Source organism: Nerophis ophidion, linkage group LG05 (genome assembly GCF_033978795.1).
Source record: "Nerophis ophidion isolate RoL-2023_Sa linkage group LG05, RoL_Noph_v1.0, whole genome shotgun sequence".
Taxonomy (NCBI): Eukaryota; Metazoa; Chordata; class Actinopteri; order Syngnathiformes; family Syngnathidae; genus Nerophis; species Nerophis ophidion.
In genome coordinates this window covers 67874985-67888012 of record NC_084615.1, presented here as the reverse complement: position 1 = coordinate 67888012, position 13028 = coordinate 67874985, and the positions used below count along the sequence as shown (strand labels likewise).

At 39.1% G+C, this 13028-nt stretch overlaps 1 protein-coding gene across 2 annotated transcripts in view; it reads left to right on the top strand.

Annotated features, from left to right (window-relative positions):
* The first annotated feature begins 390 nt into the window (after positions 1-390).
* ablim3 (actin binding LIM protein family, member 3) overlaps positions 391-13028 on the top strand; it is an 87028-nt gene continuing 74390 nt past the window's right edge. The window contains exon 1 of one of the 2 annotated variants that reach the window (XM_061901850.1): positions 391-775. In XM_061901850.1, coding sequence (XP_061757834.1) covers positions 760-775 — 16 coding nt within the window. In that variant the 5' untranslated portion in view covers positions 391-759. The remainder of the gene's footprint in view (positions 776-13028) is intronic. The other variant, XM_061901851.1, reaches the window with a different exon arrangement.

Below are 13028 nucleotides of genomic sequence, written 5' to 3'. Positions count from 1 at the left end.
ACTTTATCGTGGATGTTCTCTACTAAATTCTTTCAGCAAAAATATGGCAATATCGCAAAATGATCAAGTATGACACATAGAATGGACCTGCTATCCTCGTTTAAATAAGAAAAATTCATTTCAGTAGGTCTTTAATAGTTATAAAATGCCAATTACATTCAGGGGGGCGTATCATTTGTCTTTTCAAGTCAAGCATTGCAAGCTCACACTCATTATTTGGATATTATTATTATTTGATATTATCAACTTTGTGCGTTTGAGGATTTCGTCATGTAGGTTTTCTGAATGCCTAAATTGATTGGCGTGTCATTTCGAGGTAGACCTAGCAAGGTGTGCCGTTTATTTTGAAAAGCCGAACCGGAAACGGCGAGCTGTGTCTCTGTTGAGTCGCGAGAGAGGCGCGCGCACGGCACGGCGGTCAGTGGGAGCCGGCAGTGAGAAGGTGAAGGTGGACTCGACTGAGCTGATGTGTTTCTAATACTCATCATTTCTCCTCTGGACAAAAAAAAAAACACAAAATATCCAGGAAATTAGTCTAATTTTTTTATCTTTCCTTTTGTAATTTGGCGGTGTTTGGCCGGTGTTGACATACATGGACTGGAAGCAGCGTTGCGAAGAGTGAGGAGCATCATTTGCCTTCAACGGATATTCCCTCTTAATGACACAATATGGATACAATATTCTGAGGGATATTGTCGCCTGCTATATGGGATTCGTTTTCGACGAAACTGCCTTGTTTTGGAGAAGAGCACCTTGGGCATGATGAGTTCCAGTGGTAAGTTTGAGAGCTGCTGTTGGACAATATAGTAGCCTAGGAAACATTAGGCACACCTGAACAGTCTCATGGCATCCAATACAACAAGGTTGCCCTTCTCTCTGGCGTTTGTATTTGCTGGGGATTCACAGGTTAAAGTTCAGGTGAGCCCTTTGCATGACACTGAAAAGTGTTTCTAATATTCTGGCCCATGCAGCTGTGGTAAAACTGGAATAGGTCAGTCCCATTTGGTCAGAGTTCAACCCCTCTGAGGCTTTTTTTTGGATCGCTCGTCCACATCTCAGTTGTTGCCTCTCCAACCCTAATTCCTTCCTCATTCTGTTCAGCATTCACGCCCATAATGCTTAAAGGCCTACTGAAATGAGATGTTCTTATTTAAACGGGGATAGCAGGTCCAATTTATGTGTCATACTTGATCATTTCGCGATATTGCCATATTTTTGCTGAAAGGATCTAGTAGAGAACATCGACGATAAAGTTTGCAGCTTTTGGTCGCTAATAAAAAAGCCTTGCCTGTACCGGAAGTAGCAGACGATGTGCGCGTGACGTCACGGGTTGTAGAGCTCCTCACATTCTCGCATTGTTTACAATCATAACTACCAGCAGCTAGAGCGATTCGGACCGAGAAAGCGACAATTTCCCCATTAAAGGCCTACTGAAACCCATGACTACCCACCACGCAGTCTGATAGTTTATACATCAATTTTGAAATATTAACATTGCAACACATGCCAATACGGCCTTTTTAGTTTACTAAATTACAATTTTTAATTTCCCTGGAGTTTCCTCTTGAAAACGTCGTGTAATGATGACGTGTACGCAAGACGTCACAGGTTTTAAGGAAATTTGAGCGCTGCACACACACAGCTAAAAGTCGTCTGCTTTAACGGCATAACTACACAGTATTTTGGAGATCTGTGTTGCTGAATTTTTTGCAATTTGTTCAATTAATATTGGAGAAGTCACAGTAGAAAGATGGAGTTGGGAAGCTTTAGCCTTTAGCCACACAAACACACGGTGATTCCTTGTTTAAAATTCCTGGAGGTGAAACTGTACTATGGATCAGAGCGCGGTCAAGCAAACATGAATCATGACGGAATGTCAACCAGCAGGTTTCGGTGAGAAAATTGTGATAAAAAGTCGCGTCTTACTGGAGAAAATCTGAGCTTGTGCCGTCCATAAAGCTGCCGTCGACTCCCCTGAGACATTGGCGTCAACACACCCGTGGACGTACACTTCCGACTATCAGGTACTATTTAACTCACTAAAACACTAGTAACACAATAGAAAGATAAGGGATTTCCCAGAATTATCCTAGTAAATGTCTCTAAAAACATCGGAATCCGTCCCAATGCAATTTTTTAACTTATTTTTTTAATCTTTTTTTTTTTCTAGTCCGTCGCTGTCAATATCCTCAAACACAAATCTTTCATCCTCGCTCAAATTAATGGGGAAATTGTCGTTTTCTCGGTCCGAATAGCACTTTTTGTTGGAGGTTCCCATTAAAAACAATGTGAATATGTGAGGAGCCCCCACACGTGTGACGTCATATTCTGCGACTTCCGGTAGAGGCAGGGCATTTCTCTTAGCACCAAAAGTTGCAAACTTTATCGCGGATGTTCTCTACTAAATCCTTTCAGCAAAAATATGGCAATATCGCGAAATGATCTAGTATGACACATTGAATGGACCTGCTATCCCCGTTTAAATAAGAAAATCTCATTTCAGTAGGCCTTTAATTTGAGCGAGGATGATCGATTCGTGGATGAGGAATGTGAGAGTGAAGGACTAGAAAAAAAAAAGGCGAGGGCAGTGGGAGCGATCCGCTTTGGACTGGACTCTTGCGACTGTGTTGGATCCATTATGGATTGAACTTTCACAGTATCATGTTAGACCCGCTCGACATCCATTGCTTTCCTCCTCTCCAAGGTTCTCATAGTCATCATTGTCACCGACGTCCCACTAGGTGTGAGTTTTCCTTGCCCTTATGTGGGCCTACCGAGGATGTCGTAGTGGTTTGTGCAGCCCTTTGAGACACTAGTGATTTAGGGCTATATAAATAAACATTGATTGATTGATTGATTGATATTAGACACATATACTAGATCATTCTGGAAAATCCCTTATCTGCTTATTGTGTTACTAGTGTTTTAGTGAGATGATATTTTACCTGAAAGTCGTAGGGATGTGGCCACGGGTGTGGTGACAGCCAGTGTCTCTGAGGGAAGCCACGCAGCTGCAGGAAAACGCAAGCTCCGCTCATAACTACAGTAAGAGCCGACTTATTACCAGAATTTTCTCACCGAAACCTGTCGGTTGACATGTGGTCGGGAACCATGTTCGCTTGACCGCTATGTCCCATAGTAAAGCTTCACCTTCGGGAATTTCAAACAAGGAAACACCGGCTGTGTTTGTGTTACTGAAGGCAGTTGCAATACACCGCTTACCACCTCCATCTTTCTACTTTGACTTCTCCATTATTAATTAAACAAATTGCAAAAGATTCAGCAACACAGATGTCCAGAATACTGTGTAATTATGCGATTAAAGCAGACTACTTATACTGAAGCTTGGATCGGGCTGGAAAAAAAATGTCCGCTACAACCGGTGACGTCAAACGCACGCGTCAGCATACGCGTCATCATACCGCGACGTTTTCAACAGGATACATTGCGCAAAATTTAAAATTGCAATTTAGTAAACTAAAAAGGCCGTATTGGCATGTGTTTCAATGTTAAGATTTCATCATTGATGTATAAACTATCAGACTGTAGTGGGTTTTTAGTGGGCCTTTAAATTCCCATGACAAACGCCTCGCTGTCACTCATGCGGCTTGAATGTGTGATTAAATTGAGTTGTACGTGTGTAAAGAAGCATTTTCACAAATATTTGATCCCCCCACAGACTTTCAGCTGTTGCCTCTCATAAAAAAGCCCACCTGTCACTTCTCCAACATGGTCGTTGGAAGAACATTGGAAGGTCTCGCTGCTGGTCTTGTGGACTTAATGTGAACGTGATGCAGAGCATGACGAAGACGCCCGGAGGCCGTTGTCGTACTTATCTTACACTAACCCAAGGGCTGCCGTGATGCTGAGCTGACCTTGTATCAGCTGACTCCGACTCTGATCCCCTGTCAGCTGAATCAGGGCTTTTCCCCGTAGGGCTTTGTGCATGTGGATGTTGTTGTGCATTTGTACAAATCATTCAATGTTGATTCACGAGGAAGGCAAGGGAAAACATAAAAATATACTGTATCTCCTTCTTTTGTTGGGAATTAAGAACACCCAGTGTCAGACACTTTCTGTCCGAAGAACCAAATACTGCATCAGTCATACACCCCTTTATCATTTAAAAAAATATACTGTAGATCCTTCTGTTGTCGGGAATTAAAAACACCCAGTCTCAGACCCTTTCTGTCCGAAAAACCAAATACTACATCAGTCATACACCCCTTTATCATTGTAATGATGTGCATTGTTGAGCCTCACTCTCTTGGTGCCACCTTGCCTGACTGCTGCATGCAATTGGGAACTAGAAAATATATATACAGTTATCCCACAGTCCAAAAATGTTGTAGGCCAGTGCTTCTCAAATGGGGGTATGCGTACCCCTGGGGGTACTTGAAGGTATGCTAAGGGTACGTGAGATTTTTTCAAAAATATTCTAAAAATAGCGACAATTCAAAAATCCTTTATAAATATATATTTATTGAATAATGCTGCCTTGCTATAATTAGGGGGTACTTGAATTAAAAAAATGTTCACATGGGGTACATCACTGAAAAAAGATTGAAACCACTGTTGTAGGGCATAGTTAATAAAGGAAATATTTATTATCGAATAAGGATGTATAATATAAAATCTTCATATCACTGTTATTGTGATCAAAATTAAATTATCAGTATCATCACACTATTTGGGCTGCAATGATTAATCAGTTAATTTCAGTTTAAATTATGTTGATTTGATTAATCATTTGAGTGTAACTGAGAAAAATGTATAAAATCCAGACCGCATAAAATGCCCCTAACTTTACTTACATATGCGGACATCGGCACTCTCGAGAGCGGTGGTGAAATCATCTGTGTGGCGGCAAACAGCAAAGAGTTTTCTTTAATTGATATAATCTATATTTTGTATTGATGCACACATGTTAAAAATGCAATTTCAATGTTGATGATGTGCATTTATCAGAAAAAAAGAATGATGTTAATGGCAATTTTTTGAAGCTATTTCCCTAAAATACTTATTGAGGCTATAAAGTGTGTTTCATCCAATTACTCGATTAATTGAACAAACGAATCAACTAAAACTGATATAATTGATAGCTGCAGCCCTATGCAGCATTGTTGAATGTGCTAATAAAGTACAAAGATACACACAAAGTGAATTAAACACAATTTATGTCAAAAAAAAAAAGTAATAAATTAAATTTAAAAAATTGAATAGATGGACAAAACATACTTTCTTGGAAAAAGGAACATGTAAATGTTGTTCCAGCTTTTTAAGGGTCATATTGATTTTATTTGAGTGTTTGAATATGTTATATTCCATTTCAATTTGTGAAGGTTACAGAGTGAGTTTCGAGCCCTAATGCTCAGGGCATAACGTTCACTTCCTGTTGTAGACACCTCCGTGTCATATTGCTCCATGTATAAATCGATCACTCTGTAGTCTGTTCCAGAGACGTCTATAGAGATAGTATGAACAACTGGGTTTCAAAGTTGGTTGTCACGTGATGGGCTTATGACCAATAATTTGAGAGAGTGTGTGGTCATACTCTCTAATTGGTCAAAAGCCCATAGCGTGACTACATGGCGCCTTGTTTGCCACAAACCAAAACCGAGTTGTCCATACTCTCTCCATGGCTCTGGTCTGTTCTAAGAGAGCATAGCCTGTAGGTTCAATGTGCACAGTTGAATAGGTTGGAGGTGGAGCTGGAGGTGTGTGTGTGTGTGAGCATTGTTACAGTAGGCAGATGGTGGTGGAACATGCCGATTGAACATGGGTCTGTTGGCATGAAACACATCAGAGCTTCAGAGCAGATCTTCCAGTCACTAAGTCAGTCAGTGAACATGTGTTCCCCTCTTCCCCCAGGCACTCTTCTGGCTCGGACATGAATGGACCTAGTAAGCTGAAGCGTGTGCGATGCTTTCCACTGCATTGGGTGTGATAGCCCAGAGGCCGTACTCGCACACAGAATACTTACACACAGCACTGACTGTCTACTGGACCCTTTCATGTTGAGCTGGGTTGTATGTGTCCAGTCTAACTTTTTCCTACCTGTTTAACCTGCTTGGTCCCTCCTTGGGCTCAAACCAGGGTCTACTCAGCCATCCTAACTAGCGTCTATTACACTCACCTCCACCAAACAAACGTCCTGATTGAGATGTGAGAGCGCAAGGAAATTAGCTAAAAGACCCAGCTGTTGATTCAATGTTCAGTGCGTACTCTTAAGGCAGGCCTGGGCAATTATTTTGACTGGGGGGCCAAATTTAGAGAAAGAAATGTGTCTGAGGGCCACTAGATCTATTTTTAGGAACACTTAATATAAAACCTCACAATAACGTCTGATTGAATGCTAAAAACGTTTTGACAGACCGCCTTAAAAAATGGAATGGGATATCAAATTTTTCTATGAACGATAAAACACTGAATATTGACAACATATGAACGCCACACACCCTCTCGATTGACATATTTTACAGTCAAGCAAAACGCGACCAATATGCAACTAACAGCAAAGGGTAAAAAAACAATATTCAATCTGATATATAACTAAGCTTTAGAACTTTGTTGTGAAAATCTCCTTCCACGTCTGTCCCTGACACCCACATTTCAAGGTGACACTCTGTGGAAACGCTCCCCACCCCCAATGCTTGGTGCCTCGTTTGAGCTGCTGTGACTTAGATTACCATAGTAACTAATTAATCACCATAGTAACTAATAATTACCATAGTAACTAGTATATCCTTACACTTTCCATCATTGTAATTGAGCTACTGTGTTGAACAATTTCCCTTGTGGATCATTAAAGTGTGTCTAAGTATAAGTCTATATCACGCAAAAGCGCAGATTCCAACCATTGAAATACTTTGTATAGTTCCAGACTTACGGTCATTTGAAAAACATCACTGCACATCATAATGGCAGCTACAGTTTCCATCTTAAAGATCTAAAATAATTATTTGGGAATGTCCGGCGGGCCAGATTGAAATACTTAAGGTGTCCGGGAGTAACAAAGCCACACAAACTGGCGTCTGGTACACCAGCATGACAGATCAGTATAGACTACAGATGTCACAAGTTAAATATCTTTTACCCACAAACGTGTACCACACAAATGAATTGAATAACATGGACCCCGACTTAAACAAGTTGAAAAACTTATTCGGGTGTTACCATTTATTTGTCAATTTTACGGAATATGTACTGAATTCTGCAATCTACTAATAAAAGTTTCAATCAATCAATCCAATCAATCAATCAATCAAAGGTCAGAAGGACTCTTATTGTGTCAAAACACTGATAACTGTGAGGGACTTGAGGCAATCTGAAGTGAGCATCACTTTCACCACAGCACTTCCAGCATTATATCATCATCAACGCATAGCATGAATTAATTGGGTATTCCTCTCTACATACTTCGGCAACTGCAATGATTGATTGTTTTTATTGCTGCTATTCTGACAGTCCTTTCTTTATATAGAAATTGATACTTGGTTTTTATTGCCAGTTTGTCTGTACTTGCTTTAAAATGGACACAAGTTTGATGGGTTTATTATTTTTGTAACAGCCTAATTAGCAGCACAGTTACAAGGTGTACCTGCGGGATCTTAACAAGTCTTAACTCCAATTACTTGAACTTAAGACCTTAAAATGTCTTAAATTTAGTTTAAAAAATGTCATACAAAGTCTTAAGCGTGACGCAGAAAGGTCTAAATCTCGGATCAAAACCCAGAATTGAAGCCAGAGGGCAACATTTGTAGACATTTTGATGAAAATAAATAGAATGTTATTTAAATAGTCGAAAATCTAGAAAAAGTCTCTGTCAAAAATTCCAAAACGCCACAAATCTCTGGAAGGATTTACTTGGACTTTTTTTTTTTTTTATCAGAATGGATGTGTAGTGGATTTAAATTTTCTTTTACTATGGTCTTAAAAATTCTTACATTTGACTTGTTGAAACCTGCAGAGACCCTGTTACATTATAAACCAATATTTTTGAATTAAGTGGTCACGTTTGCGGTTAGGACATGCTTAAAATGTCTCAAGCTAAATTTAAAAGTTGATGGCTAAAATAGAGCCTTCAAATAAGTGTACATTAATAATAATGTACTCTAATCTGATGAGTCAACTAATCGTTTAAATAGTCAACGATGAGTCAATTGTTAAAATAGTCATTATTTGTCATTAGTCATTATTATTTGCAGCCCTAATCCATAGTTGACCTGTGATTAATTTGATGGGTTTTTTTTACATTAAAACGATGTCAGGTTAATTAAAGTTTTACAGCTTAATGACCAGGTCAGAAAATACAATAATACTTCTAAAACAGTATTCCTGCATTCCATGGCGGCAATTAAACTACCTTTATTTCACAGTAGAATAGCTGAACTAAGTGGGCCCTCTTTCATGCATTCACAATGTTTATCTTTGTGGTCAGAGAGCAAGACCACTCACTTACACACACAGGAAGCCCGGATATTGCCTCCCTACTCGCGACTCATTAATGAGAAGTTCCGCAAAGTAACGAAAAGTAAGAGGAAAATGTATGATTACAAAGCTGAATGTCCTGTTATTTCAGCTTCAACATGTATGGGCAATATGAGCCTAGCAACACTTTCAAACGAAAAAATTCCCTGATCCCGTGATGGCAACAAACAAAAAACTACCTTCCATAGTGTTTTAGTTAAATATTTATTTAAGTTAAATTTTTGCTTACTGAGATGAGACTAAATTGTATTTGTTTGTTTGTTTATTTAGGATAACTAAAAGTTATTTACCTTCCAATTACAGTCAAATGATTACAAAATATACAGTAATAAGAAATACAAGTAGAGATCCTTTTGAATGATTACTTGCATTATTATTAGATATTACAATTACATTACAAACACTGTAAAGTTTTTATCGGTTATTTCTTCAGTTCAAGAACATGTTGCAAACACAAGCTCTGAGTGTGTCTGCATATAGCCAAACATTTTTGAAAGGAAACTACTGCATATTGTTTTAATGTGTGGTACCTTGAGACAATAATATGTTGATTGACAGTCTGAAAGTAACATGTCTTCTTTCACTTGTTATTTTCACAGTTATATGCATGTATAAAACATAAAAAATAGCAAATCGAATCGCTATCACAATTTGTAGAAAACTATTTCAATTAGATTTTTCCCAATATCCTGCATCCCTAATCCCTAATATCATCATTGGAGGACGCGGATTAGCTAAAGATGCTACACTGCACGCTGTAGGAAGATGTGCTAACCACAGGCTCGAGCTCTTGACGTAAAATAGGTGGAATCGATACAAATATCAACAATGAGGATACCAAGTGGTATAGTATCAGGTCGAAACCACAGTGGTTAGATCGATATTTTTTGTTATCAAAAACCTTTTGTTGTTTTTGTTATAGTTTATTGCCCAAAACTAGTGTAAAGTAGCTAAACAACATATGAATCAGCGCTTATTACATTTTAACAGAAGTTTATAAGGAAACCATGTTACAACAGAAAGTAGCTACTAAATTAACAGTAAATTAGCCAATAGATGAATCATAATTTTGATAAAAATAATACAAACGAAAATTACTTAATATGTAACTGCATTTGTCAGCAGGATCTCGGATCTAGGATCTTCTGTAGCCGATTTTTAAATGGTTCAACCGTGTCAAAGAGATACAGTAATATATATTGTTATCGCAGATTATGCAACATACATGGCGATATAGATTTTAGGCCATATTGCCCATCCCTACTTATCACAACATATTATTTAAAGAAAATGTGTTTCTTTACCGGTAAAACCTAGCTTTGCAAAATGAGACACGCCATACAGTAAGACACCGTCTGACTAAATAAAATCATAGTAACAGAGCCTTGCTAAATGAGAGCAAAACTACTCCAGCATCATCATTTGTATTTTTAGAATAGGAACCCTTTTTTTTTTTTAAAGATACACAAATACAAATATATTATATTAATGTCGGAAGTTTATTCCACAAAGTGTTGCATACAATTGTGAGCCTCCCAGCCATTATATTTGTATAGACAGTTCTGGATCTTGGCAGGGTTGGGAGACGAAATATAGGCATCAATGTGGAATTAAAATGATAATTGTATTCATATATCCATGACAATGCTCACAGTTGACAAGTGATACTAAACCTGTACATTGTGTAGAGGAAACAAGTATACCGCTTAAATGGAATGATAACCAGTGGGAAAGATTAACAATTGTATTGTGTATCCCCTTTTCTCCATGACCTTGGCCTGTGGTAGGATTGAGTGATCATTCACGCTGTCAGTGGAGGTGCGACCCTTTGCTATCCTGTCTCGCTGTAGCAGAATGTTAGTGGTAGCACTGAGTGGACACTCGTAGCTTTGATGAATGCTCCTTTCCAAGGTCTTGGCTGAGTTCAAGGATGATGAAGGAAGGGTGAGTTGAAGCCAGAGGGTGGGGAGCAGAGTTCTGATCATTTCACTGCTGCAGACCATGGCTTTGTTGTGTAAATTTCACTTATACACAGACTATATATTCTTAGTATAGGTCAGGTTGGATTTCCATTAGAATTAGCCAGTCAAGATTAAGATTATACAGATGTGTAAAGAAATTTACTTGGAATTGCTTGTATTCCATCTTGTGACTTATTCTAGAGGTGAAAAAAAAATGGTTGCCAACCAAGCCAAGATGGCTGTTGTGCAGCAAGCAGCAAACGAAATGTCTGAGCACGCAAGCGGTCTAGGTCTTCCAGCTAAAAAGCACATAATGAGCAAAAAAATCTGACTACGCAGTGGAATGAATACCTTTATTTTATCAACTTTATTTGTCGAGTGATATCAATGATTGGTGGTGGTCCCAGACATATCAAAATATCTTCTGCTCTTCATGTCATTCTACACGACAAAACAGATGAAAACTTGCAAAAGCACGGAGGTCTACAACTTTTTTGTGGGGGTCAAGATAATTGGTATCAACACAACCTGCATCCTTTTTTTCGGGTAAGTTTTGCATTTCATGATTTAATTGGCATCTTGCGAAGACGCGTCCATGTAAACAAATTAAGACAACTCTAGCACCCGGCAGCTGACACCCGTGACTACATATCCTTTTAACAAACAAACAATTACCAAATCATCACCATATTAGATTTTTGTCCTGTTGTCATATGTACGCTGACATATATGTGTACAAAGTTATTAAGAGGGGAGACATGGAAAGTACCTTTCCTTACAAAGTATCATGGACATTGACTGATAAACGTATGTGCAAACAATCTCAGGACAAAACTTCAATTGGAAATACTAAACAAGTAAAGTATATCAAAAGTATATCAAACAAACCTTTAACGAAGTGGTCACTGTGATCTCGTGCGGTCTTTGACTATGCACCCTTAGACTGGAGTGCTATGTTCGAGGGCTATTTCTCTCGTTGACTTTAGTAAAATCTTGCAATCTGCTGCCCTTCTTGATTACTTCTCAAAAAACTCTGAAGAACCGTTTATCCTATTCGCGGTTTAAACAGTTCGTACAGCCGAAAACAACGTAAGCATAGGGCCATTTTCTTCTCGAAACGCTATATGGCGCCTAGTATCCATTGAGAACAGTTCGTACAGCCGAAAACAACGTAAGCATAGGGCCATTTTCTTCTCGAAACGCTAAATGGCGCCTAGTATCCATTGAGAACAGAAGCTGGCTGGACCACTAGGCATATTCAAATGATAAATAAATGATAAATGGGTTGTACTTGTATAGCGCTTTTCTACCTTCAAGGTACTCAAAGCGCTTTGACACTACTTACACATTTACCCATTCACACACACATTCACACACTGATGGAGGGAGCTGCCATGCAAGGCGCTAACCAGCATCCATCAGGAGCAAGGGTGAAGTGTCTTGCTTGGGACACAATGGACGTGACGAGGTTGGTACTAGGTGGGGATTGAACCATGGACCCTCGGGTTGCGCACGGCCACTCTTCTACTGCGTCACGCCGTCCCAATATTTAATGAGCCGGACTTGACATCATGTAAATCCAAATAATTAGTGGTTGTATTTACTAACCTTTGGCAACGGGTTCAGAGCTTATTAGATCATCTACAAAAAAAAAATGGAGCACTGGAGCGACTTCCGTAACCTAGTCTAGAATAAAGGAATGGAAAATAATGTGGTTGTACAACCAAATAACTGAAATTCATTACTCAATATATACCGCATTTCCAGACTACAGAGCGTCTTTTGTATGGCTCTTATAAGTGAACTATGAAAACTGATTCCCTGTTGTAAATTCTTACTTTTGCATTAAGATAGATTAGAATATTGTGCAATATGGCAGACTAAAGGGATCAATTTAAGCATCAGGATCTTTTTGCAGTTAGATTTTTGATTAAAAAGTGAACAGGTTGTTTGAAATATTCAACTTTTTGGCAGGGATTTTCAGAGATACTGATTTTTTTCTTATTAACTATTAACAAAAATATCCACAATTGGTCCTGGTCAAGAATACATTCTTGAAATAATTCAGCCCGTGTGTATTGATGACCAATTTAGGTCACTACTTGTCATTTAGGGCTGATGGTGGGTCCTGCAGCCAAATCAGTTCATAATCGTCTTCAGTTATCTTTTTTTTTTTTCAATTTAATCCCACAATGTCATCACAATTGTTTTCTTCTGTGATTGCTATCTCTTCATTCCTCATCGTCACCTGTATCCCTGCATCCCTTGTGACTGTGCTCCAAGTGTGCTCCTTGCCGTGGCTGTCAGGTCAGAGGCAGAAATAGTAGCAGCCTCTTGGTCTCTGGGGATGCTGTCTGCCTCACTGCCCCCTGGCCTTGTTCTTATCACCTGTCAGCTGGAGGCTGGATTTTCTTCCTGGCACGGGCCAATAATTAAGTCTGGTATAACACCTGTTGCTCAGGGGTCCTCGTTCGTAGGATGACTCACATCTCTGCATGGGATAAGGATGTGGGGCTGGTCTCAAGCGCTCTAATGGTTTTAGACAACTTGGTTAAATGGCTATGCACACACTCAGAC